General features: G+C 42.7%; 1 protein-coding gene and 2 pseudogenes across 1 annotated transcript; all 3 read right to left on the reverse strand.

Moving 5' to 3' along the window:
• Positions 1 to 6,664: 6,664 nt before the first annotated feature.
• On the reverse strand, positions 6,665 to 8,683 carry LOC133122865 (interferon-induced protein with tetratricopeptide repeats 5-like; annotated as a pseudogene).
• Positions 8,684 to 11,861: 3,178 nt separating this feature from the next.
• LOC133115249 (interferon-induced protein with tetratricopeptide repeats 1B-like) lies at positions 11,862 to 16,008 on the reverse strand (annotated as a pseudogene).
• A 7,793-nt stretch (positions 16,009 to 23,801) lies between these two features.
• Positions 23,802 to 25,587, reverse strand: LOC133115259 (interferon-induced protein with tetratricopeptide repeats 5-like). Its single transcript, XM_061225074.1, has 2 exons — positions 25,454 to 25,587; positions 23,802 to 25,203 (listed from the first exon to the last, which is right to left on the reverse strand). Exon 2 carries the CDS (start codon positions 25,188 to 25,190, stop codon positions 23,802 to 23,804), a length of 1,389 nt encoding a protein of 462 aa, XP_061081058.1. The 5' UTR covers positions 25,191 to 25,203; positions 25,454 to 25,587.
• Positions 25,588 to 27,716: the final 2,129 nt, after the last annotated feature.

Here is a 27,716-nt window from a genome sequence, read left to right on the forward strand (position 1 = left end):
ACATGATAAGACACTACGAGACTAAGACAACATGAATAAACATAAATCAACATAAAACATGGTGAGACAGACCTGAAACGTGACAGGACCCCCCCCCTTAACGACCGACTCCTGGCGGTCCTTGGAATTTATCAGGGTGGTCACGATGGAAGTCTCTGATGAGCGATTTGTCCAGAATGAGACTGGGAGCGACCCAGGAACGCTCCTCAGGGCCATAGCCCTCCCAGTCAACCAAGTATTGCACCCCACGGCCCCTCTTACGAATGTTCAAGAGTTTCTTAACCGTGAATGCGGGGTGGTTGTCAATAATGCGGGGGGGAGGTGGTGGGGGATCCGGGGGACATATGGGGTGAGAGGATACGGGCTTAATACATGAAACATGGAATGTGGGGTGAATCTTAAGGGAAGCAGGGAGTGACAGTTTAACAGAGGAAGGATTGATGATTTTGTGGATTTTAAAGGGACCAATAAAGCGGGGTTGCAGTTTGTGGGAAGTGGCTTGGAGGGGAATGTCCTTAGTGGACAGCCAGACGGAGTCACCTGGTTTGTAGGCCGGAGCTGGAGTGCGGTGGCCGATTACGATCTGCCGTGCTTAGCAGCGCGGCCTTGGCATCCCTCCAAACCTTGGAGCACCGTTTCATGTGGATGGCGAGGGAGGGAACAGCGATCTCGGCTTCCTGGTCAGGAAACAGTGGAGGTTGATAGCCCAAGGAGACCTCAAACGGAGATTTCCCGGTGGCGGCGCAGGGTAAGGTGTTGTGTGCGTATTCCACCCAGGTTAGCATCTTGCTCCAGCCGGCTGGATTCTTTGCCGATACGCAGCGTAGAGCGGCCCCCAGGTCCTGATTGGCCCTCTCCGTTTGGCCATTGGACTGAGGGTGGTAGCCCGAAGAGAGGCTAGCTGTGGCCCCGAGGGCCACGCAGAACGCCTTCCAAACTTGGGAGATGAATTGGGGGCCGCGGTCAGAAACGATGTCCGAGGGAAGTCCGTGAATGCGGAATACTTCTCTCACCAGAACCTCTGCGGTCTCTTGGGCGGTGGGCAATCCAGCCAGGGGGATGAAGTGTGCCGCTTTGCTGAATCGGTCCACCACAGTGAGGATGGTGGTGTTACCTTCGGAAGGGGGAAGTCCGGTAACAAAGTCCACGCCGATGTGGCTCCAGGGTCGGCTGGGCACAGGCAGAGGTTGGAGTAAACCAGCAGGAGCTTGGTGGGAGGCCTTGCTTCTGGCACAGGTGGTACATGCCTTGATGAAGCGCCTGGTGTCAGGGATCATGGAGCTCCACCAGAATCTCCTCTTCAGCACCGCCAAGGTGCGGGTAAAGCCGGGGTGGCAGGAAAGGAGGGATGAATGGGCCCATTGCAGCACCTGTGTCCGAGCGGCTGCGGGAACGTATAGGCGTAATCCGGGGTTGGGCCTAGGATCGGGTTCATCCCGTAGAGCCCTCTGGATCACCGACTCGATCTTCCAGGTGACGGACCCAACGGTGCAGGAGGCCGGAAGGATGTTCTCTGGAACCTCACGCTCAGGACAGGTGTTAAACTGGCGAGAAAGGGCGTCAGGCTTAACGTTCTTAGAACCCGGGCGGTAGGTGAGTGAGAAGTTGAACCTCCCGAAGAACAGTGCCCATCTGGCCTGTCGGGAGTTCAGCCTCTTGGCTGTCTGGAGGTATGCCAGGTTCTTGTGGTCGGTCCAAACGATGAACGGCTTCTCGGACCCCTCCAGCCAATGTCTCCACTCCTCCAACGCCAGTTTGACTGCTAGCAGCTCTCGGTTCCCAACGTCATAGTTCCTCTCCGCCGGGGACAGCTTCTTGGAGAAGAAGGCGCAGGGGTGTAGTCGGTTGTCAGCGGCCGCCACCTGAGAGAGCACTGCTCCCACCCCTGTGTCGGAAGCATCCGTCTCGACCACAAACTGGCGGGTGGGGTCGGGGTGTACCAGGATGGGAGCGGAAGAGAACAGTCTCTTGACCTTGGTGAAGGCCGTCTCAGCTTCGGAGCTCCACCGGAATGGCACCGCAGGGGACGTGAGTTTGGTTAGAGAAGAGACCACTTGACTATGGGATCTAATGAACCTTCGGTAGAAGTTGGCGAATCCCAAGAAGCGTTGGAGCTGCTTACGTGAGGTGGGTGTGGGTCAGTTGGTAACTGCCAGAATCTTCTTGGGATCCGCCCTGATCCGTCCCCTCTCAAGGATAAACCCCAGGAACTCAACTGTGTCGGAGTGGAAGACGCACTTCTCCGCCTTGACGAATAGTCTGTTCTCCAGGAGTCTCTGTAGGACTTGCCTGACGTGGTATTCATGATCCTTGGCATTGGTGGAGTAGATTAAGATGTCATCCAGGTAGACGAACACATGGCGACCCAACAAGTCCCGAAGAACATCATTCACCAGGGCCTGGAACACAGCAGGAGCATTGGTGAGGCCGAATGGCATGACCAGGTATTCGAAGTGTCCGAGAGAGGTGTTGAAGGCGGTCTTCCATTCATCGCCCTCGCGGATACGGACCAGGTGGTAAGCGTTGCGGAGATCCAACTTGGTGAAGATGGTGGCCTCGTGAAGTGGGTGGAACGCGGAGTCCATCAGGGGCAGAGGATACTTGTTCCTCACCGTGATGTTGTTCAGCTCCCTGTAGTCGATGCACGGGCGTAGGGAGCCATCTTTCTTCTGAACAAAGAAGAATCCCGCACCGACGGGAGAGGAAGAAGGGCGAATTAGTCCGTTAGCCAGGCAGTCACGGATGTATTTCTCCATCGCCTCCCTCTCTGGTCTGGAGACGTTGTATAGGCGACTTGAGGGAAGTGACGAACCAGGGAGGAGCTCGATGGCGCAGTCGTAGGGTCGATGAGGCGGCAAAGACTGAGCTTGTGTCTTGGAAAACACTGTTCCCAGGTCATGGTAAGGAGAGGGGACCCTCTCCAGGGAGGGTTTGGGAGTCTGTGGTAGAGCTGGCACTCCCTCTGCTGGTGGTGGGGCGGAACGCAAGCAGGACAGATGGCACTTCGGATCCCATGCTTGCACTTGGTTAGAACTCCAGTTGATCGTGGGGTTGTGTTTCTGGAGCCAGGGTAATCCCAAGATGAGTTGGTCATTAGGGGACTGGATGACGCGGAACTGGATCATCTCCCGATGGTTCCCAGAAATGATCAGTTGTAAGGGAATGGTGATTTGTGTCATGCGGCAGAAGGTCCTTCCATCCAGCGACCGCGCGTTCTCAGGGTGGGGTAGAGGGAGGGTGGGGATGTTCAGTTCAGACACCAAAACTTCGTCAATGAGATTGGCGTCCGCTCCAGAATCCACCAACGCATTAATCCGGGTCGTTCTGTCGGGCAGAATTAAGAGAGTCGTGAGCGTGGGACGATGGTTGTCTCTGTCAGACCCCTCATGTCTGTCGACAGCTCTCACCTCCACTGGTCTCCTGGTCTTGAAGGAGCACCGAGCCTGGGTGTGACCCGGCCTCCCACAGTAGAAGCACGAACCAGTGGTTCTGCGGCGTGCTCGTTCCTCGGTAGAGATCCTTGTACCAGCCCGGGACAGGTCCATGGGTTCGGATCCCTCAGACTGCTGCTCCTCCAGTCGAGGACTTGGCCCCTGCCTGGGGTAATAGTTGCCAGGAAGGATCGGTCTCTCCGACTGACGTTGTCTGGCACGGTTGTCCAGGCGGATCGTGGTGCGCACGAGCTGGTCAAACTGGGTGATGGGGTCCAGTCGCGCCAACTCGTCCTGGAGCGTCTCACTCAGGCTGGCCAGGAAGAGATTTGCCAACGCCGCATCGTTCCAGCTAGTAGCCGCCGCGAGGGTGCGGAAGTCGATGGAGTGGTCTGCCGCGGTCTTCCGTCCTTGGCGCAGAGCAATCAGTCTCTGGGATGGCTCCTGGTCGCTGGATGCGTGTTGGAAGACCTTCCGAACCTCATCGGCGAAGACTGGGTAAAGAGGAGGGAATGAATCCCCGGACCACGGGTTGTTGGGGCTCTCGGAATTGGCAGGTTCCCGTGGGGTTGAGCGCTGGGGATGTGGGTGGGTGGGAAGGCTCCTCCCGTGGTTGTAGTAGGACCGCGACGGCAAGCCTCCTCATCTCCGCACACAGTTCACGAATCTCCAGGTGAAGTTCGGAGATTCCTTGTGAATGCTGCCGGACGATGGCTCCTTGTTCCTGGAGGGCGTGGAACATAGCAGTAGAGTCAGCAGGGTCCATTTTGGCGAAATTGTTCTGAGACGGGTGCGTGGGGGTTGGACCCAAAATGCACGACTCAGAAACAATAGTAATATAAAGACCCCTCAGGGCTTTATTCGGGACGAATCCCAGGAGAGTAGTCAACACAAGCAAAGTCCATACACGTTGATCCAGCCAAACAAATACAAAACAAACAAAAAGCACGGTGCCGAGGGAAGAGGCAATCTCGTAGTCGGTAGGCGTGCAGGGAGGTCCGGTAGCAGGAGAGCTGTCAGCGGGGCAGATGAACAGACGGACGGCAGGCAGAGGCGTAGTCGTGGACGAAGCGGGAGTCGAAACCATGAAACAATCAGCGAAGCAAAAGTACAAAAACGGTAGGCAAGGACGAAGTCAAAAAACAAACGATGGTCACAAAACAGAAATCAATAAACAATAGTCGATGACCGGCTTGGATCGTAACGTGTAATCAAAACAGTAAATGCTCAAGAGTTGCGTGGAAAACAGAGGCAGGCAATTTCGCAGTGAACAGTTGCGCGACTGGGCTATAAATGCAGGTGTAGACAGGTGTAGACAATTAGTTAGAGCGTAGCAAGGAAATGGAAAACAGGTGCGATGGATGACAAGTTTAACAAGGAGATTAGTAATCGTTAGTAATAAACCTATCCTGCCCTAGCATTAGTAAATTAGTAAATGACATGCACGAGAAACGTAAGGTAACATGAACACATGATTAGTCTTGTTAGTTTCTACCCAATCCTGATCTAGCGTTAGTAGTTTTAGTAAATAGACAAATAGAAACATTAGGGGAGTGAAGGACAGAACGAGAGAGAGAGAGAGAGAGAGAAAAGGCGGAACGCAAGGTTTGCGGAAAAACATGTAAAAGTGTATGCATAACAACGACCAGTTAACGTAACAATAAACATGCAGCGAAACATAACACAAAGCGAAACTAAGACGATAATCACTCAACATAACCAGGTAATATAATCGTAACGAAACATAACTAGACATGACGAGAAAATAAATCGTAACAAGAAATAAACTAAACAACATGACGAACCTAGACTAACATAATACATGATAAGACACTACGAGACTAAGACAACATGAATAAACATAAATCAACATAAAACATGGTGAGACAGACCTGAAACGTGACAGGGAGGTCTTTATTTTTTTAAACATGAAAAATTCTGCAGATCCTGGAGCATTTGTTAAATAGACGTCATCATGAACACCAGGACGTACCAAGATATTTAAATAACAAAACAATTCACCCCAACCGCCCCTCCGAATAAGCTTACAAGATTTCCATTTTCTTTTAAAAATTTAACTTTTGAATCCAATTCACGTACACATAGCCTATAATATTATGAAGTATTAAGTGTTTATAGACAGTTTAAACAGTTTAAAACATTTTTAATCATGAAAAAACTGGTTTAAGCAGGTGATTTTAATGTTGTGGCTCATCGTTGTGTGTATATATATTACACTCACCGAGCTCTTTATTAAGTATTTATTAGACTTATTTTTTAGACTTCTACTGCTATAGGCTATCCACTTAGAGTTATGATGCGTTGTGTGTTTAAGTCTAATAAATACCTAATAAAGTGCTCACTGAGTATATGTATATGTATATGTATACTGACTGTATAGTTAACTGATTGATATGTCAAGAATTTCATCTATATATCTTTCAGCTATAATAAGTATAATAAACACTATACAACGAATCAAAAACGAATGGCAATTTCACCCACCCTGGTTCACAGGCACCTGCATAAATATATATATATATATATATATGTGTGTGTGTGTGTGTGTCTATATACACACACACTCAGTGACCACTTTATTCTTTATTAGGTAGACCTGTACACCAGCTTGTTAATGCAAATATTTAATCACCCAATCATGTGGCAGCAATTAAATGCATAAAAACATGGTCAAGAGGTTCTGCTGTTTTTCAGACCAAATGTCAGAATTGGGCAGGACGAGGCAGGACGAGACTGGTCGAATCTGACAGGAAGGTGACATTAATGCAAATAACCATGTATTTGAACAGTAGTATCAGATGCATGCCAACTCTTGAAATATGTCATCAGCAGATTAAATCATAAAATCTATGATTAAAATGAGTTAAAAAGGAGATAAGTTTTTTGTTTTTGAAAATAATGGATAATAGGAAATTGACATGGAAAAACAGGAATTATACATTCTTATTCATTCTGGATAAACTAATACAACACACATGCAGGTGCCTGTGACCTGGGGCGGGTAAAATTGCCATTAGTTAGAGTTTATTATACTTATTATAGCTGAAAAATATTTCCAAAAAATTTAAATTCTTGACATATCAATAAGTTGACTTTGCACTGTCGGTCTGACCCCTGCTAAAAGCTGAATTGAGAACAGCTTGTTATGCCCTGAAAAAAACAAAAGGCCTCAACCTTGCATTCCACTCCACAGTTAAGAGCTACACAGTGGGTTTGAATTCATTTCAATATTTATTACTTACCATAATTGTAATAGCAAAAGCAAGCAACAGTAATCCTTTCATCAGATTAATAATTACATTTAACAATTTTTACAATTAACAATTAACAAACACAGTTAACATTCTTTTAATAACCTGATATGTTTAACATGACATTCAGTAAATAATAATAATAATAATAATAATAATAATAATAATAATAATAGTACAGAATATTCATGCACTTGCACTTTGCAGCCCAAAAGTGGCTAGTGAGGAAATAAATGAAAACAAACTAAAGCTTTTGCAGTGTATGCCATTTAAATGGGCTTTGCATTTTAAAATGTTGATTTCATTTCCAGGGTTAGAGGAGATTACACAGAGCAGTGAGGTACTCCTCGTTGCCAGGGTCAAGAAGAATGGCCTTCTCATAGCACCTAATAGCGTGAGGTTTTTTACATGTTATTTCATGAACATAGCCCAGAAGCCCATAAGCTTTGCCATCATGCGGGTTACTCAAAATGTCTTTATTTGCAATTTTTGTGAGTTGCTGCGCAGACCTTTTCCCCTCTGCTATATCTTTCTGCAGTCTAAGCCCTTCCTTGTAGTGCATAATAGCCAAGGGCACTGATTTCATGTGGTAGAGCTGGAAATCTGCGTAACGGACCTCTACAACATGCAGGCTGTCATTCTTAGCAGTAGCCACTTTAAATGTTTCTTCAAACATCTCCTCTGCTTTCTTGAAGTTCTTCTTCTCTGCATAGCAAGCTGCTAAATCTAACATGGCATATACAAAGGAGGGTCGAATGGAGACGGCCTGATCCAGGTGTTGCATGCACAGTGTGAGTAGAGCTTCAGCCTCTTCTCCTCCATTCTGGATTGATGTCTTTTACTCATGTAGATCAGGGCGAGTTGATGGTGCACAAAGGCTGAATTGGGTGTCATTTCCTGCAGCCTTTTCAAAAGAGACAAGGCCTTATCAAATTGCTTATTTCTCCGATAGAACTTTGCCACATACTGTATCACGTAGGGTTTGTTGGGATCCAAGTCTATGGCCGTTTCCATCAGCTCCTCGGCTCTCTGATACTCTTTATATTCAGCGTGCTTCAGGCCCAGCAGAACCATGATGTAAGCATTGTTTGGATCAAGTTCTAAAACCCGCCTCAACTGCCTGCTTGCTGGGGACTCTTCAAAGCTTGTGAGATTGAACTCTGTGCGATACAGAGCCACAGCATAACTCTCATTCCACTCTATCTCTTCTGGCTCCAACTCCAGCGCCTTCTCAAAGCAATCTTTTGCTTTCTCATAGTATTGTTGAGCGAAGTTCAGGAATGCCCTGCCTTTCTCCCCATAGATTTCAGGATGGAGAACAGCAGGGGATTCTGTAGGAAACTGCATCTTAATCTCCTCCAGCTTGTCCAGGTAGGTCTGGGATTGTGCGTGCTCACGCATGTGATAATACACCCATGCAAAATTGCCATAGGTGACGATGAGCTGCCTCTCACAGTTGTCACCGTGATGCTTCCTGATGTGCTCCTCAGCCTTTTCCAAGTAATCCCGCGTTTCCTCAAGGAGACCTTGCTTGAACTTTGTGAAAGCCAGATTACTGTATGACCATCCGATGCCCCTGTCCTCTCCCACTGACATTTCAATATTGTCTTTAAGCCTGTTCTGTAGATCATTTAAGTCGGTGTCATTCAAACCCCAAGTGAAGTGGCACTCAAGCTGACACAGTTTGGCGAGCAGCATATCTTTCATTAAACTGCAACAAATAAGGAATACAATGAATAAGTTAATTCTATTTGGGGTAATAAAATGGTTGCTGTTTGAACAAAGAGAAAGTCTTGTCTAGTTTTTTAAATGTATAAAAATGTCAATCATCCAATACGAAGAGATATGTTGTTTATTTATCTATTTCATCATAATCTTAGAACTATTAATTCAGGCTTTTATGAAATAAGCGCTTACTTACAAACAAGTTGACAAACACCTTCAAGTGGATCTTGAAAACAGGTCAAAATTCCGTTGCTCCTATCAAAACTGCACCACAACCCACAGCGTTTTATAGAGCCACAACAGTCTCCTCCCTGAAGTTTGGTCGCGATAACGTAGCGGACGAGGTCCCGTGCCACACCCTCCACAGGATTCAACTTATGCAAACTTTAAACTTAGGCAATTGTTGCCGGGAAACAAGAAACTCGTTATGACCATGTTTTTTTTATTTTCATTTTATTTTTAAAGTTCTCAGATTTCAATTCTGTGAGCGACCTTAAGCGTGGATCTATGAAATATCAGTCACATTAAGCCAATGAATATGCAGTTGAAACGTAATTTACTTTGCTAGAGTTTCGTTTCTTATTTTCTGAGTGCAAGAAAGTGTTGCAGTGTCGGCTTCATTTAATATTTATTTTGATATACGTCCCTTATTTCTAGATTTCCATGAAAGTTATTGCACGGTTTTACTTTTTATGAGCGCCCAAGGACCCGCTCATCCTAAAAATAAATGTAAAAAAAAAAAAACATTTAAAAAAGGGAACACACCATTTTGCTCTGCTGAAATAAATAAAAATATTCTTTGAAAAACTGCGATACCCCAAATTTGGGTAGCAGCGTGCAGTTTCTAGAATTATCTATAATTCAGTGTTGCGGGGGTTGGTAAGAACTACAATTCCCAGAACTCCACGTCACACTATAGAAGGGGTAGGGCAGTGGATTGCGAGCGCTTCTGCTTACACTCTCTCAGCCGTGAGTCTCTAGAAGACTTAAGGTACACTGGAAATACTTTTAATCAGAGATGCGCGCCAAGATTTTTTTTAAGCTAAGTCGCTGATAGTTTGCTGCGGTTTACTACACCTGTGTTGCTGCACTAACTGCATTAGTGAGCGAATACGAAAGGTACGCTATCTAATAGTTAGTTGCCGCAGCTAACGTTTATACGCGGTGTTTGCCAATAGCTAATATTTAATTGTCACAGCTGCACTTATTATGGTTATCCTAGGTCACTGGCATGCTTTTATAGCAGGCTTTATTGTGTGTTTTGACCTACTATTAAAAACCAACCAATCTACAGAGCGCATTCGTTTTAGATATGGTAATAACGCAATTTTTATTCCTTTATTCCTGTGGTTCTGATTGGGTTGCCAGCCCCCTGATTCTTCTCTGAATAGCAGATTTTAATGAATCAAGGTATTCATACAAAATGTTTATTATGTATTAGTATGTATTTTGAAAACATTATTTATTAGTGAAACAGTCTGTGTTTTGGAAACCTGGTGTTCACAGCCTTATGTGCAGGTTCAGGCGAGATTACCGTTTACTTTTTATTACATTTCCTGTGGTCAACTTTAAAGCTCTTGGCCTACTCTGTGAGACCATGTCAGCCTTTGGGCCTATGTATTAGCTATTGTGATTTGTACTATTTTGATTTCATTTCCTGTGGGCTTGTCTACCCGTGATACGGTTTTAGGAGAGAGAGAGTTCTAAGTTTGCGTTGCTTTTAATATATATTTTTTCCTTTTCTAGCTTTTATGTTTCCTTAGCCACGGCGGGTTGCAGGCCTGGGTTGCTGGAGGCAGGCACTGGTGAGGTGGTGGGTATAGGCTATTGGTGTTGTAATAGTTCACATATCCCTTTTTTTTATAGGGGAGTATAGTCTGTGGTGTATACTGTACGCAGTGTATATGGCTTGCTGTGCCTATTGCTTGCAGTGGAATTAGTTTGTAGTCTATACGGTTTGCAGCCTATAGCTTGCAGTGAATATTCTGTAACGTATGTGAGTGTTGGTTTGGTCTGCACTCTCTCCTTCTCTCCCTGCCAATAGGGCCCGGGTCCTGTCGTAGCCGTGGTCTTTCTCTCTTCCTTTTTCTCGCTCTCCCCCTCTCGTGTGTTTCGTGTGTCTTGGCCCCGGACAGGCATAAAGCCTCTTTTGGTGTACTGTATTAAATAAAACTGCTTGTAACCGCAAACAACGCTCATCACTGTTTGTTGCCTCTTTGATGTATGTAAGAGCATCTGTCCATCATACTTCAGGCTGACCTTGGAGGTCCCTCTCCTCAGTAAAGCAGAGGGGGCCATAGAGGAACCGTCCCCCATCATATCTGAGGGGGTTACATCAGTTTTATGTTTTTATAAATATATTGATATCATTTGTTTCCAACAAACTGCTGGGTTTTAAAGATTGGTATTTTGTGTTGTGGTCTGTTATTCTGGAACAGAATAATATTGAAAGCCCCAACAATCATTCCATGGTCAAAGTCACTTGGATCAAAATTTCTCCTCATTCTGATGGTTGATGTGAACATGAACTAAAGCTCCTGACCCGTATTTTCATGATTGTTTGTGATGCACTGCTGCCACATGATTGACTGATTAGATAATCACATGAGTAAAATAAAGTCCTTGATGAGTGTATGTAGCTACTGTAGGACCTAAATATCCAAAATTAGCAAAAGGATTATGAAATATAATCTAAATGTACCTTTCTGGTGGAACTACTAACGCTGAACATTTTACTGTTTGTATTGCAGCACATAAAAAACAGTGCATGCATGCTGCAGCTAATACATTGTATGTGTTCTGAAATAAGCTGTATTTTCAAATAAAACCTATAGCAATTTACATATGGCCATAGCGTTAGGGTAAATTGTGCATCGCATTAGTCTAAAGTTAGAGAACAAACAGTAAATATTCCTCATAGTACTTTACAGCAGGGAGTCATGTCTCGGATGCTGGCAAAGAAACTGTTGCCTTATGGTAATTATTTACTTGGAAATTAGAATTTTGTATTTTAGTGGTTTTACATGCGTTTGAAATGACATGTCAGTCGTGTAATTGCAGAAAAACAAATACAATTGATTTCTGGATAATGTCTGAAACAAATATAGAAACACAGTGATGGATGTTGCCATTACATTAGTTTTAATGCATACAATTTAAATGTATTTTAATCTGCACGCCATTATAGTATGGTGCTGTCTTAAGCTGTCCTCCTAGGGTATCACAATAAATGTCAATTATGTCAGTCATTAAACTATTGCATTACACATTAATATTCTAATGTTACCATACTCATGCTTAGGATATTTAACCTCTGAGGTTGCTTACATGCTAAATTTGAAAGTGTTGCAGTGAAAGTGTTGCTTCATTTAATATTTAATTCATTTGAATAAAATGAAGTCAGTGGTTGTTATGTTTCCACACCTTAGAGTCATTATTTGAACTTCATTCCCCTCTCAAAGGCAGCAGAGAGGTCATCAGTTTCAGCAGAAAGCTTGTCTTCAGCCCTCAGGAAGGCCAGAATTTCAGTTGCTTCTGCAGTTGCTTTTTTCGCCACCTCCCTGCAATTTGCTCCAGCTTTCTGCCAGCTTGTTTCCTGTTGTAGTTCTGCATCTTCATTCGGTAGGCAGCTTTGAGCTGCACGACAGCGCGGTCCTCCGCCCTCTTCTTGTACAGCAGAAACAGGCCGTAAGACGTTTGAACGTGCTGCTTCTCCGGGTCCCGCAGAGAGCCGCCCCGGAGCAGCTCGGTGAAGATCTCCTCCGCCTCAGTCAGCTGCTCGTTCTCGCTGTAGGCCTCAGCCAGGTTCACCTGGGCATGTGTATTGGAGGGCTTCAGCTCCACTGCCTTGCTGAAGTGCTTGACGCACTGCTCAGCCTTGGCCCTCTTCAGATTTGCTGGTACACAGCTCCCGGGTCCTTTCTGCAACATCTTGATGAGCTGCTGCTTGTGGCACATGCCAATCTGGTGGTGCAGGAAAGAAGAGCTAGGGGTCTGCTCCAGCACCTTTTCCAGAATATCCAGGGATGCCTCAGTGGAATCTTCCCCTCTGAAATACTTGGCCACATATCGCATCACTTGGGGCACATCAGAGGACAGCTTGAGGGCACCTTCAATCAGTTTTAGGGATTTGTATTTATCACTTTTTTGAAGCTTCAGGGCCAAGAGCACCATTACCTCTTTGTTAGGATCTAAGAGTAATGCCTTCTCGAGCTGAGGAATGGCTTCACTTTTCTTAGACCTCAGTCTTTCATCTTGAACAAGCCCCACCCCGTACCCCACATTGAAGGACACGTTTTCAGCATCTCCCTCAAGGGCCTTCTCGAAGCTGACCTTTGCCCTCTTGTAATTTGATGCCCCAAGACTCAGAAAGGTACAGGCTTTCTCACCATGAACCTCAGGCAGGTTGCATGAGTATCTCAAGGCCCCGGAGACACCTTTACATATCTCCTCCAGCTTCCCAAGGTAGGTCTCCACGTCACCCAGATTGCCAGAGTGGAAGTGAATCCATGCAAAGTTAGCATACGTCACCAGAAATGCTGTTGGGACCTCCTTGTCTTCCTTTAGGATGGCCTCAGCCTTACTGAGGAACTCAAGGGCACCCTCATTATTTCCCTTAAAGTAGCTCACAAATGATAAGATGTTGAGATATGTGGCATGGTATCTGCGTGGGCTGAACATGACTCGATCCTGGAGCCTCTCTGTAATGCCCTCCAGGTCTGCAATGTCAGCCTTACTTATGTGCCATGTGAACGGACACTCCAGCTCCCTGAGCTTTGCTTCAAGGTCAGCTTTCTCAGGGACACTAAACTTTTATTAAATCATTAGACAAAAATCATAAGCTGTGGAAGTAAATACACTTTTCACTTTTAAGGTGGTTGCCATTTCATTTTAAAACACCGTTAAAGAAAGTGTCTTAAGTGCAATGGGTCTGCAAAAAGAACAAGTTCTCAGTGTTCCAGTGTTCAACAGATCTTAGATCATTCTATTCTGAATGACTGACAGTGCGTTATAACTGACAGCTTGTCACTGCCGTTATTACAGCAAGCAATCAGCTACAGCGTACACACTCCAAGACAACACACCCCAATAGATTGCGCGATGTGTCCGTCCGCGGAATATGGAATTATTTTTCTTTTCGTTGTTGAAGTTATTCATTATAATTTCTTGTTTGGTTTACTTTACATACAAACTATGTTCGCTGTTTAACTGAATGTCATTTTTATTGTAGCTCCTATTACAAACCTGTGCGCACCCATTAAAAAACATAACGTAGGCTAAGAATACGGATTTCCACGTTGCGATATTTTTATCCCCCCTTGCACGAGAATATCATTTCCTTATCTCATTTTTGGAAGAAAAGCTGGACAGTACCCGACTTCCGAAGGGATGGTTTTATATGAGTTGTCGGGGTGTATATGGGATGTCAGCTTCGGAAACCGAAACTTAATCGCTCCTACTGTAAGTTTCATTTATCTGGAAGTGCAGCGCCCATGAGACAGAATCGTTTCGTTTAACGGATCGCCTGTTCATGAAAGCAATCGCTTAACCCCTTCGTTCGTAAAAAACATTTCCTGTTTCCTTGAAGATGAATTAAGGAAAATATATTTTTGGACAGAGCCCGCCACCAGAACAGCTTCAATGTGTCTTGGCAAGCCTCTGGAACTATACTGGAGGGATGGAAGACCACTGTTCCAAAACATATTCCCACATTTGTTGTTTCGATGATGGTAGTGGAGAGTGCAGTTGGTCCAAAATCTCCCATTGGTGTTCAATTGTGTTGAGATCTGGTGACTGCGAAGGCCATAGCATTCGTACCCATGAAACCATTCAGTGACCCCTCATGCCCTATGCATGGGGCATTGTCATTCTGGAGGAGACCACTCTGCTCAGGATAGAAATATTTGGATAAATAATTGGATAAAGGTGATAATTGAGAATAACTTGGTAATGACTTGCAGTTGCTGTTCTGTCTTTCCTTATATATCACACTAAGGTACACAAGGTAGAGAAGAATTCAACTTCTGCATTTATTGAACAACTGATGAATATAGAAACATTATTATTCACTGTCTGCACACAAAGATTAGTTTCACTTCAAAAATAACCGTAGACTATACAAGACAATAAAGCCTCCATTGGCTTTAATTACAATTAAGCCGATTACTGGAGGTCAATCCAATCATTTTGAATAGTGAGAGGTAAAAAGGGTGGGAGGTGGGGGGATAGTTTCATTTATCTTATAGTTTAATAGGTCTTATCTACCTTCTGTTTTTTTTGTTTGTTTTGTTTTTAAACTACTGGTAGCCTAATACTTTGGCATGTACTGTAAAGTTAAGCTTAGATGTGGGTACGTCACTCTGGATGAGAGCATCTGCTAAATGCCATGTAATGTAATGTAATGGGGGGCCAAGTACACATATTTTTTCCAGCGAGAAACCTGAAATTTTTTTTTAAAACTTTGAGTATTTTGCTTAATACTTTTGGTCTATACTGTATTTTTACAACAGAAAAGTTGTAATTTTATACATACTGTATATATAGAAATAAAATATATATATATGGTACTTTGCAAAAGTCATAGGCACATTTTGAAGAAGAGATGCTTTCATGTTATGAAATTGAATATCAAATGTTTGGTGACCAGCCTTTAAAACTGTATCAGTTCTTATAGTGAAGGGACTATGTGTAAAACAGGCTGTAATTATGACACAGATCTCCCAATATGGATACAAATACTCCCAGATTAAAGCTTACATATTGCATACCTATTGTGGCCACAAGGTGGATCACTTTCCTAACAAACAAGCAAAACATAATTTTTTTACAACTTTGTTTATATTTTTCATACAAGACAATCAGCATGAATGACAGTACCATAATTATAATATGCAAATATTAATGAGAATATAACATCTTGCCTGCTAGAATGCATTCCATTCGTATGCAGCATAAGATTGAAAATAAATATGAGATTAATTGGTTTGACTTGACAGGGCAAAAGCAATAGCAATATTTTGAAAAGTTCTCTTAATAAGCTTGAAAAGTTAACACGCAATTTTATTAGTGAGCTATAAAAAGTGAGAGCCAGCGAGAGCTTAAATAAACATTCTTTGGGAAACTCCACACAGGAAGTCATTACATTATTGTCCTTTTTTGGATCCATGTGGGTGGGGACATGAATGAAACTACTCTAAACAGGGGATTTCACAGCAGTGGGGTAACACTGATAGCCGCATGCCTCTCGCTCTCTATGTCATTTATAAATGTAATTCTGTTTAAGTAATGTATTAACTATGAAGCAAATATGCACTGCAACAGATATTTCACTGTGTAAGATATTCTTAAGTAGGTTTTCTATTCATTTTTGGAATAAAGTATTCAATAAATCTACAAAGAATTCCACTTTATTTTGCTGAGAATTCTATATAGTGAGTAAACACTGTAGTCTAGCTTGAGAGACAGAATATATTTTGCAATGTTTTCCTAATTATAAAAGCATTGAAAATGAAGAAACTTTATTTGGTAGTGCACTAATGAGAGAATGACTGCCAGACGACTGCTCTTACTGCCTGAGCCATGTCGCCCTAATGTAATTACTACTCCTCAATTAGAGTGGCAATCTACAATATGAACAGATACCATAGTTGAGACATATTCCCACTGGCATTTCTGTATCAATGACCATTGAGAAACTGTTAAATTTTGTTTCCATATAATACAACTTGAAGGTGGTGGTGGGTGCTCCACTGCCGCCATATATGGAAATGTACGTATGCAAACCACGGAAACCAATGGAGGAAACCACTGCACTGCTGTTACGACTGCTGAGATCAGGCTGAGATGTGTAGTTGGCATGACGTACGTGTATTTTGCAATCTGAGTAGGATGCAATGCATGATAATAATGATCCACAAAAAATAAATAATTGTTTATTTTATTATATTTAACTGGAATTAATTGTGGAAACAGTCCCTAAAGGGACCTGCACGTATTTGTATAACTATAACAATTACCAGATTAGTGCTCTGTTATTGTATTCACTGAGGTTATTCCTCCCTTTTTCAATTTTACCGTATTTTTATCTAACACTTTTTCTACCCTGTCTATGGGTCCAAACCTCACCTTTACAGGGATAACCCCCAGCTCCATTGTCTGGTCTGATTTCTTTGGGCTTTCCTATTGCTATTACTGTGCTTTCTAGCCTGGCTAGAATCTGTCTCCCCGTACCTTGCCGCAGAGGATGGATAAGGGTGTACCCAGTGCACAAATCAACTATTATCAGTAAGTATCGGTGCCCCCCTGTGGATCGCATCACAGGACCGGCCGAATCCATGTAAATACTTCCCCAGGGTACTCCCGACCTTATAGTCAATCCAGCACTCCACATATCGTGTGGTGTATTAATCATCTGGCATTGCGAGCAGTTCTTAACTACTCCCTTACTACTTCTTTCAGCTTGGGTATATGTAACCTTTTCTGGTTCTTAATTACATTAAAAGAGAAATGTCCATTCTCTTCATGTATTTTTTGAACCAACGCCTCTCCCTCTGTCAGTGGCATGACTTGTTTAGTCCCTACTTTATTAGAATGTACTGTCCTATACAGTCTTCTAATATTGTAGCTTATTCTATATTTTCTCGATTCCTTTCGAGTTCGAGTATTACGGTTTCACTACTTAGGTGCCTAGCACCTTTCTCTTTAGTGCCAGTAATCGACTCGAGCCCCACGAGCAGTAATCTACTTGGGCAGTGCCCCACTAGGCCGTGAGGCGGACTTTCTTACCAGCTCGAAGCCCCACGTTGGGCGCCAAAATTGTCGTGAGCCACGGACCCCTTGCCGAGCTCGGACCTCACGTTCCCACGAGCAGTACCCAACGAGGAGGTGTCTCGGGGACAAACTCTCTTTTCCTTTAAGTACTCCGAACGTCCTGGAGCCCAAGTAAGTTCTACTGAACTTCCAGCCCAGTCTCGAAGTGAAGGGTGTGATGCAAATCTGGTATACGATTTCCTGTATTCACTGTATTCCTCTAAAAGAACCTTTATCACATATGATTATAGTCAGATATACTTTATTATAATCAAAAGAATCAAAAGAATAGAGTTATACAGCTGACAGGTTAAATATCATCTTTCAGTTTGCTAATCACATACAAGTTTCATATAACCCCTTTAGCTCTTTCTAATTTACCTTTCCACCAGATGTTAAATTCAAGGTACACCCCTCAAATACCCATCCTCTTTGGCCTTAGCCTTATCCTATAGCTCCCCCTTCTGGACGTTAAAAGAAACTATTCCTAGAATATTATGTGCATCTAAACTCGAAAAACTTCTCTACATTTTTCTACCTTATATAGTATCTTAATGAAAAATAAAAGACATAAAAATGAAAGGAAACTTATAACATTGAACTTCTATGTGCTACTTTTCCTAATTCTACAAGTAATATAGATTATAATTACCACTCAAGCTTGATTATAGGTGTTCTGCGTTGCTCTTTCGACATCAGTCCTGTTGCCACAACTCTTGGGCTGAGTCCGCACCGCGTACGTCACTCCGTTCTCCATATCCATATCCTGGAGTGGCGCGCAGATGGAGCGCGCCACTCCAGCTTGACTACAGCTGTCCTGCGTTGCTCTCTCCTCAACAGCCCTTAGATATTTTGTTAAGCCAAATTCTAAGATGCTTTTCTGCTTCTTTTTTTTCTTCCCTCCTGCTTTTTAATGTCTAAAAGCTCACACTTATATATCCTTAGCTTGTATAAAAGTGTACCTTTTTTGATAAGAAATGTCCCCAGTATACCGAGTGGAAAGACATTTATCTCTTATGCAACTTTTTTAATGAACATATTCATCACTTTTGTTTGTCTCACTGTCATTTCCCCATACCTTAAAGGGAGTTTTTCCAATACTTTATCTCATATACCCTCTGGTTGGGAGTTTCCACCATCTCAGTATACGAGTGGAAAAATACTAGCTCTTTTGTCATTTTTTAATGAACCTATTCATCACTGGTATCTGTCTCAATTTCATAGTCTTTCCTTGACTTTCTCCACACTTTGACTTCATACAACCAGAAGTAAGTGCCTTCCACCATCTCAATACACTCTTCAGGTGTTCTTTTTTGTGGCGCCTTAAGGGATCTACAAAGGACATCCAGCTAATAGCCGAATGTAATTCATCACCCAACTCCTCTACAGTCAGTCCTTTGAATCTATCCAATAAATTATCAAATTATCATTTCCCCATCATCTATATTGTTTTCCTCATCTTTTTGCTTTAACCAGGCATTATGCTCCTCCCCTGCAGGGTTGGGGTATTCCCCAACTGCTCGCTCAGCATGTTGAATCTCCTCCAAGGTCATGCTGGAACTCATTCTTGCTCCTTAGTACTCTAAATCTAAATCCCCCGATTTTAGACTCTTCTGCTGACAATTATGGCTGCTCATTAGCTCTGAACCGCATATTTTTCCTCTTACGGGCGTTCTTGCTACCACCTCAATGGCGTGTGCGAGGGGTTAACAATGCATTCCTGCCTAACCCATCCCTGTCAATCTCTCATCAGGCGGGCCTAGGGCCGGGTCCTCGACACCAGTCATATTAGAATAAAGTATGAAATTATTGTATGTTCTACAATCTAATACAATCTAATATTTTGCCTGTGCTTTATTAAAAATTACTTGTATCCAGTGTGACAGCAGAAATAGATACCCTTAGTGTAAAATCCAGCTTGACCAGCTAGAAATGACCAACTACCAGCTGTTTCAAACCATAGCTTGCGCTGGTCAAACCAAGTTAAGTATGGAGCAGGTGTAAATTGGTCAACCAGCTACCAGCTGATTAGATATGAAAGCATTGTTTGGACCAACTTCTAAAACCTGCCTCAACTGCCTGCTTGCTGGGGACTCTTCAAAGCTTGTGAGATTGAACTCTGTATGATACAGAGCCACAGCATAACCCTCATTCCACTCTCTCTTCTGGCTCCAACTCCAGCGCCTTCTCAAAGCACTCTTTTGCTTTCTCATAGTATTGTGGAGAGAAGTTCAGGAATACCAGCTGAATACCAGGCCTGAATGGAGTATTGTTGGGCCTCCCATATTTGCATTAACCAGCCACACAGTGGATCTCAGTCAGCAGAGGAGACAGAATCCTTCCTGATGGAGCTGACCTTAGCCTCTCAAGAAAGTAGAAATGGCCAAAAGAAACCTTTGACTGAAAACAGTTTATTTTTACAATTAAGGACATTTAGTGGTGCTGATCATTTTAAATACATTGTATATTCCTGTGCAATTACAGTGCATGGCCATCTCAAATAATCTTTTATTGTTTTTTTTAGATACAGTGCAATATTTAAACAAACAAACTAACAACAGATAATAATTCTTGAATTTCTGACAATTTAACTTGCAATTCATTTTCCTGTAAGCTTATCATTTTTTAAAACAGTTTAACAAGTTCATCAATAATATGACATGTTGGTAACACAAAGTTTTACCAAATAATTAAAGTGACCGTTTTCTCAGGAAGCAGCAAATCCGATGTTTGTGTCTTGAGTCAGGAAAGTATTTATTGCAGGAAGCCAGCATGAAGGATTCACACAAAAGAATCCATCGATTGATTGGTCATTCGTTATACAGGGTTGCCCTATAGGCTGCAATTTCTACCGCTCTGTTTTATTGGGTGTCTATAAAACAATGGAAGCTTCCTGCGGACATTAACATGCATATGTGAAGTTTTTGTAATACACAAATCTGTCTGTCTCCCAACAGTCCCTCCTTTTTGACACAACATGAATCTCATGGTTAAGTCAATTTTACAGTTACATTTTATTTTAGTCATTGTTCAAGGTGAGGGCAAAACCTGTCACAACTTGTGTTAAGAATACTTCAAGTGGTGGTAATGGAGCAGCTCCACAATCCAGTTTGTGCACAGACCAGCATGCAGGGAACATTGCACATAAAGCTTGGAACTTGTTGGTCAAATCCCAGGAATGGACAATAGGTGTTGCAACAGAGGCTATAGCAGTATGGGAAAGACTATGAGCAGTTAATGGCAATGTCTTGCGTTTATGAGAAGCATCACAAACTGAAAAAGCCATAGGTGAGTATGCAACAATAGCTTTCAATAGTTTCATGCCGTCTGAACCGAGGATAGTACCTTCTGCAGTCTTACAAACAAAAAATTATTGTGTCCAATAAGCATTACTGGATTCGACAGGTACCGGTAAGGATTTATATGCGCGGACGGAATTACCCCCAATGCCGGCAAGATCAATGGAATGCCTTGTACAAGGGAGCGGCAGGTCAGTGATAGAAACAGAAGCGCCAGTATCAATTAGCATATCGCATGGCCGGCCTCCTAACCACGCACTAAGATACGGTCTACAATGAGCCTGAGTTTCTATACTACTGACTGAAAAGGAGGCCGGTAATTCCTATGCTTTCAAACAGTTTAACATGACGACAAGTTGTTCTCGGTTCAAATGCGCGTAATCATCATTGGAACCGTGCGCTGTAGGCACAGGTTCTTTGTTTGAGGCTGCGTATTCACCACTGGAGGCGTGTGCCTTAGGTAGGGCAGCTAAACATTGTGGTGCTCGATGTCCCAGTTCTCCACATCGAAAGCATTTATCTCCGTCCTTGTTTTGGGGAGTGTAACGCCTATTTTTCCTGTGGTCCCTCCCTCTGCATTGATCCGCGGTATGACCCATTTTCCCACAGTTATCACACTTTGGAAAGTTGTCACGCACAGCAGCAATGGGATGCGAAGTTGACATTCTCTTTCGTATCTGCTCCTCCAAACGTGAGGGCCACGAAACAATGTCTCTAAACGTATTACCCGGGTGTATGCCGATTGCTAGGACCATCTGAATATGCAGGGTAGCATCTGCCAATAATTGTTGTGTAAAAACAGCCATGTCTTTATTTGGACTAGGGAAGCCACAATGCGTTTGAAATGCTTCATACTTTCGATCAGCGTATTCAGCAAATGGCAAGCTACTTTGTACTATTTGTACTATTGCCGTGAAGTTAGGTGCACCTTTACCCAAAGCAGTTTTTACAGCGTCGCAGAAATTGGTAATTGCGTTTTGCAGTTCATTATGATTCGCCCAAGGGCCAGACGCCCATGGTTCCTGCCGGAGGTCAGCTGGTTCAATTTTGTTCCAGCTTGAAATGGGACATTTTGCACGCACGACTGAAAACATGTCTAGCAGGTGTAGGGACATGCTACGTTGTAGCTCATTTAGTTGGCGCCAAAATGGTAAATTGTCGTCTTGCGCATTAAGATTCGGCAAATCCTTTAGTAGCGCCCTCATTTCGATCAGACTTAAAGGAAGGTGATCAACATGCAGTCGCTGTTCAGATCCTCTACCACAAAATTTAGTAACCATGGGTGCCATGGGCACCGTGTTATTCTCCTTTTTTTCAAAATGCAATGCGTCAGTTATAGTGTGACAATTTAAATTGGGGTACAAAGACGGAATACATTTTAATTCAGCCGGAATACACGCAAGTGCGGTGGTCTGAACAGAGCTGTTGACTTTGTTCTCAAGATCTTCAATCTTTTTACGCAGACCAGCCAATTCTGTATCTTGCGTTTGCAGTCGATCGTGCATTTCGTCACACTTCTCTATGAGCCTCATATGCTCCGTGATTAGTACAATGGTACCGTAAGCCGTCCTATTCTTTTTTTGCGTTGCCCACCATTCTAAGGAATCCGGAGTGGATTCTTCGGGATCCCAGCCGTTTTTAGTCATCGCCTTTGCTTGCTTTACATATTTTTGGGACCATTTTTGCTTGCGATTTATACTTTCTGTAGGTATTAGCTACGCTTCTATGTATAAACGTTACTGGCCAATAGGCTGAATACAACCAACATGAAACAAAAACTTTAGGACAATGACAAGGTAAAATTCAACAACACACAAGACTGGTCGGAGGTGCGACACACACGCTCTCACAACCTGAAACAAAGACAACAGCTACCCACGTAAAAGACACACCTTTGTCTCTCAACCCTGGGCCCGGGGCGTCACACACTGACTCTCCCGTAGACGAACAAACAAAGACACGGTATGCGCTTCTTAGGTATCTTCGACCTAATACCCAGTAGTGATAATAATTAGTCACTTCTGTGCTGTGGGCGACACACTCGCGTACCACGGCCACGCAACCACTTACAGATTTTAGCCTTTTTGGCGTGGATTCACACTCTACAGGCAGGGGTGACTCACAAACACCCAGTCACAATAGGCTTTTAATACACAAGCCTCTCACACTCAGCAGCACTGGTACCACGTCGTCAGCACTGGTGGGTTTATCACAAACAGTAACGTAACTGTACCACAAACGTTACACAAAAAGGACAGTTTTTTCAGCACAAACAAATGATCGCTTCTACACCGGTCAATATATAGGTTAACGTACCACTGAGTGGAGCGTTCCAGATTTCCGCAGTTTTGCCGTCCAATCGCCAAGCCAATGGCAGTAAACACGTTTACTCACTTGTTGGTCAGGAAAACAACGAAGGTCTGGAAAACGGATCCACCCTGCTCGCAGCGCCAATTTGTTGGTAACACAAAGTTTTACCAAATAATTAAAGTGACCGTTTTCTCAGGAAGCAGCAAATCCGATGTTTGTGTCTTGAGTCAGGAAAGTATTTATTGCAGGAAGCCAGCATGAAGGATTCACACAAAAGTATCCATCGAACCATTGGAGTTCGGGGACTTTATACAAGTACATTTGCATGTATTCAAATTTGGGTGCTAAATACAGTGTGACCTCTGATTGGTCATTCGTTATACAGGGTTGCCCTATAGGCTGCAATTTCTACCGCTGTGTTCTATTGGTTGTCTATAAAACAATGGAAGCTTCCTGCGGACATTAACATGCATATGTGAAGTTTTTGTAATACACAAATCTGTCTGTCTCCCAACAAAGCTGAATTGAGCACAGCTTGTTTTGCCCTGAAAAAAACAAAAGGCCTCAACCTTGCATTCCACTGCACAGTTAAGAGCTACACAGTGGGTTTGAATTCATTTCAATATTTATTACTTACCATAATTGTAATAGCAAAAGCAAGCAACAGTAATCCTTTCATCAAATTAATAATTACATTTAACAATTTTTAAAATTAACAATTAACAAACACAGTTAACATTCTTTTAAAAACCTGATGTGTTTAACATGACATTCAGTAAATAATAATAATAATAATAATAATAATAATAATAATAATAATACAGAATATTCATGCACTTGCACTTTGCAGCCCAAAAGTGGCTAGTGAGGAAATAAATGAAAACAAACTAAAGCTTTTCCAGTGTATGCCATTTAAATGGGCTTTGCATTTTAAAACGTTGATTTCATTTCCAGGGTTAGCGAAGATTGCACAGAGCAGTGAGGTACTCCTCGTTGCCAGGGTCAAGAAGAATGGCCTTCTCATAGCACTTAATAGCATGAAGTTTTTCACCTGTTATTTCATGAACATAGCCCAGAAGCCCATAAGCTTTGCCATCATGCGGGTTACTCAAAATGTCTTTATTTGCCATTTTTGTGAGTTGCTGCGCACACCTTTTCCCCTCTGCTGTATCTTTATGCAGTCTAAGCCCTTCCTTGTAGTGCATAATAGCCAAGGGCACTGATTTCATGTGGTAGAGCTGGAAATCTGCGTAACGGACCTCTACAACATGCAGGCTGTCATTCTTAGCAGTAGCCACTTTAATTGTTTCTTCAAACATCTCCTCTGCTTTCTTGAAGTTCTTCTTCTCTGCATAGCAATCTGCTAAATCTAACATGGCATATACAAAGGAGGGTCGAATGGAGACGGCCTGATCCAGGTGTTGGATGCACAGTGTGAGTAGAGCTTCAGCCTCTTCTCCTCCTTTCTGGATGGATGTCTGTCTTTTACTCTTGTAGATCAGGGCGAGTTGATGGTGCACAAAGGCTGAATTGGGTGTCATTTCCTGCAGCCTTTTCAAAAGAGACAAGGCCTTATCAAATTGCTTATTTTTCCGATAGAACTTTGCCACATACTGTATCACGTAGGGTTTGTTGGGAGCCAAGCCCATGGCCGTTTCCATCAGCTGCTCGGCTCTCTGGTACTCATTATATTCAGCGTGCTTCAGACCCAGCAGAACCATGATGAAAGCATTGTTTGGATCAAGTTCTAAAACCCGCCTCAACTGCCTGCTTGCTGGGGACTCTTCAAAGCTTGTGAGATTGAACTCTGTGCGATACAGAGCCACAGCATAACTCTCATTCCACTCTATCTCTTCTGGCTCCAACTCCAGCGCCTTCTCAAAGCAATCTTTTGCTTTCTCATAGTATTGTTGAGCGAAGTTCAGGAATGCCCTGCCTTTCTCCCCATAGATTTCAGGATGGAGAACAGCAGGGGATTCTGTAGGAAACTGCATCTTAATCTTCTCCAGCTTGTCCAGGTAGGTCTGAGATTGTGCGTGCTCACCCATGTGATAATACACCCAGGCAAAATTGCCATAGGTGACGATGAGCTGCCTCTCACCATGATGCTTCCTAATGTGCTCCTCAGCCTTTTCTAAGTAATCCTGCGCTTCCTCAAGGAGACCTTGCTTGAACTTTGTGAAAGCCAGATTACTGTATGACCATCCTATGTTCCTGTCCTCTCCATCTGACAATTCAATATTGCTTTTGAGCCTGTTCTGTAGATCATTTAAGTCAGTGACATTCAAACCCCAGGTGAAGTGGCACTCAAGCTGAAGCAGTTCTGGCATGTCTTGATCTGGCATGTCTTGATGTGGACTGCAATAAAAAATGTAAGGTAAGATTTTTAAAATTGCATTCGGAGGAAGAAGCATTTAAAAAGTAAATTAAACTCTTTTGACAGCTCTTAAAACATAGTATAACAAAATACATTTCAATGAATACAGTATAAATAATTGTCATGAAAACATGATGTAATCTACGAGCAATACATTTTGACCTTTTCATTTTATTTTTTAATATATTTCATGGTGAAATACATTTCATAAGAAAATCAGTGAGTACTTACTCAATTACAAACACCTTCAGCTGGGTTGCAAACAGGTTGATGTACGGCCGAGCTGATAATGATCATGCTATAATCCAGAGCGCTTTTTATAGAGACAGTCTTCTCTCAGATATTATATGTTTGGGTTGGGCACTGCTTCTATGCATACCATGCATTGCCAGTCACGACTGCATCTAATGTTTCTAAAAGTCACAAATCTAGTTTGACCTTTTTGGAAGAAACGAAAGTCAAAGGGAGGCTGCTCTTGCCCAATCGTTAAAACATGTTAGGTGCCTTCATTAAGTCAAGGATGCATATCGGGGTCTAAATCACTGACCTCACAATGACTCAATTTCCTTACATTCCTTTAAGAAACAATTCAATGCATTATGCCTCATGAAATCTCTCATTCAATCCCATTAGATTCTTTTCATATGATTCAGTCCATTTCATTCCAAAAATGTTTTGAACAATACACTGAATGCACAAATGTAACTGAAGAAACTGAAGTGACTTGAAATGTCACTTCTCAGGTCAAAATTTTGGTTTGATAGCAGCCTGGATTTTGATGCACAGATCTGAAATGTGACCAAAATTGCATTCTACCATTAATTAAATATTGCCAAAGTTTGAAGATTGTGGAAAAACGGCTGCATGCTTTTGTCATTTGGATTTTTGCAATGCATTATTCACTGGCTTTCTGGCAAACAAATAAAGAAACTGTTTCAATCAAATATGTTCCTACTAGAACCCTCAGATCCTCAGATTCCCTACTGAAATCTGTTCCATGGTCTAAGACTCCAACTCCAGTTCATATGCCACAGACTGCAGAACAAAATTCCTTTGGATCTGAGGACTTTTGAATGTGTGGATATTTTTAAAAGAAAAGTAAAGAAAAACCTCTTAACCTCTTTAAATGGGTCTTTTCTGAGGAACTATTTCACTAATTTTTAACTTCTTATTTTTTCTTTATTTTAACCTTCTTTTCCTTTTTATCATTATCAGTATTTTATCAATTTATATTCCTGTTATTCTATGGTTATATTACGGAATTTTTCCTTTTGTCACTTTCTGTAAAGCACATTGAATGGCACTGTGTGTGTTTGAAATGAAGTAGAGCGCCTAGAGTAGCATGAAACCAAAACTTAATCGGTCCTCCTACAGTAAATTTCATATCTCTGTAAGTGCAACGCTCATGAGACGGGAAACACGGAAATGTAACTGAAACGAAAACATTGTTTGCTATTGAATGCAATTCCCTTAATCCCTTCATTATAAAATTGTTTCTGTTTCCTTGAAGATGATATTTTAGCCATGCATTCTTAAATATGGCGGGTGGTCTTTATTTTTTTAAATCTGAAAAATTCTGCAGATCTTGGAGCATTTGTTAAATAGATGTCATCATGAACACCAATACGTACCAAGATATTTAAATAACAAAACAATTCCGAATGAGCTTACAGGATTTCCATTTTCTTTTAAAAATTAAACTTTTGAATCCAATTCACGTACACATAGCCTATAATATTATATAATATGAAGTATTAAGTGAGGCGGCACGGATGGTGCAGTGGGTAGCACTGCCGCCTCACAGCAAGGAGGTCCTGGGTTTGAATCCCCGTCGGCCGGGGCCTCTCTGTGCGGAGTTTGCATGTTCTCCCCGTGTCTGCGTGGGTTTCCTCCGGGTACTCCGGTTTCCTCCCACAGTCCAAAGACATGCAGGTTAGGCTGATTGGAGAGTCTAAAATTGCCCATTGGTATGAGTGTGTGAGTGAATGGTGTGTGTGCCCTGCGATGGACTGGCGACCTGTCCAGGGTGTATTCCTGCCTTTCGCCCAATGTATGCTGGGATAGGCTCCAGCCCCCCTGCGACCCTGTTCAGGATAAGCGGGTTCAGATAATGGATGGATGGATGGAAGTATTAAGTGTTTATAGACAAGTTTATACAGTTTATAACATTTTTAATCACGAAAAAACTGGTTTAAGCAGGTGATTTTAATGTTGTGGCTCATCGTTGTGTTTATATATTACACTCACCGAGCTCTTTGTTAAGTATTTATTAGACTTATTTTTTAGACTTCTACTGCTATAGGCTATCCACTTAGAGTTATGATGCGTCGTGTGTTTAAGTCTAATAAATACCTAATAAAGTGCTCACTGATATGTCAAGAATTTCTATTTTTTGGAAATATCTTTCAGCTATAATAAGTATAATAAACACTATACTTCAAAAACGAATGGCAATTTCACCCACCCTGGTTCACAGGCACCTGCATATATATAT

This window comes from Conger conger, chromosome 2, assembly GCF_963514075.1.
Source record: "Conger conger chromosome 2, fConCon1.1, whole genome shotgun sequence".
Taxonomy (NCBI): Eukaryota; Metazoa; Chordata; class Actinopteri; order Anguilliformes; family Congridae; genus Conger; species Conger conger.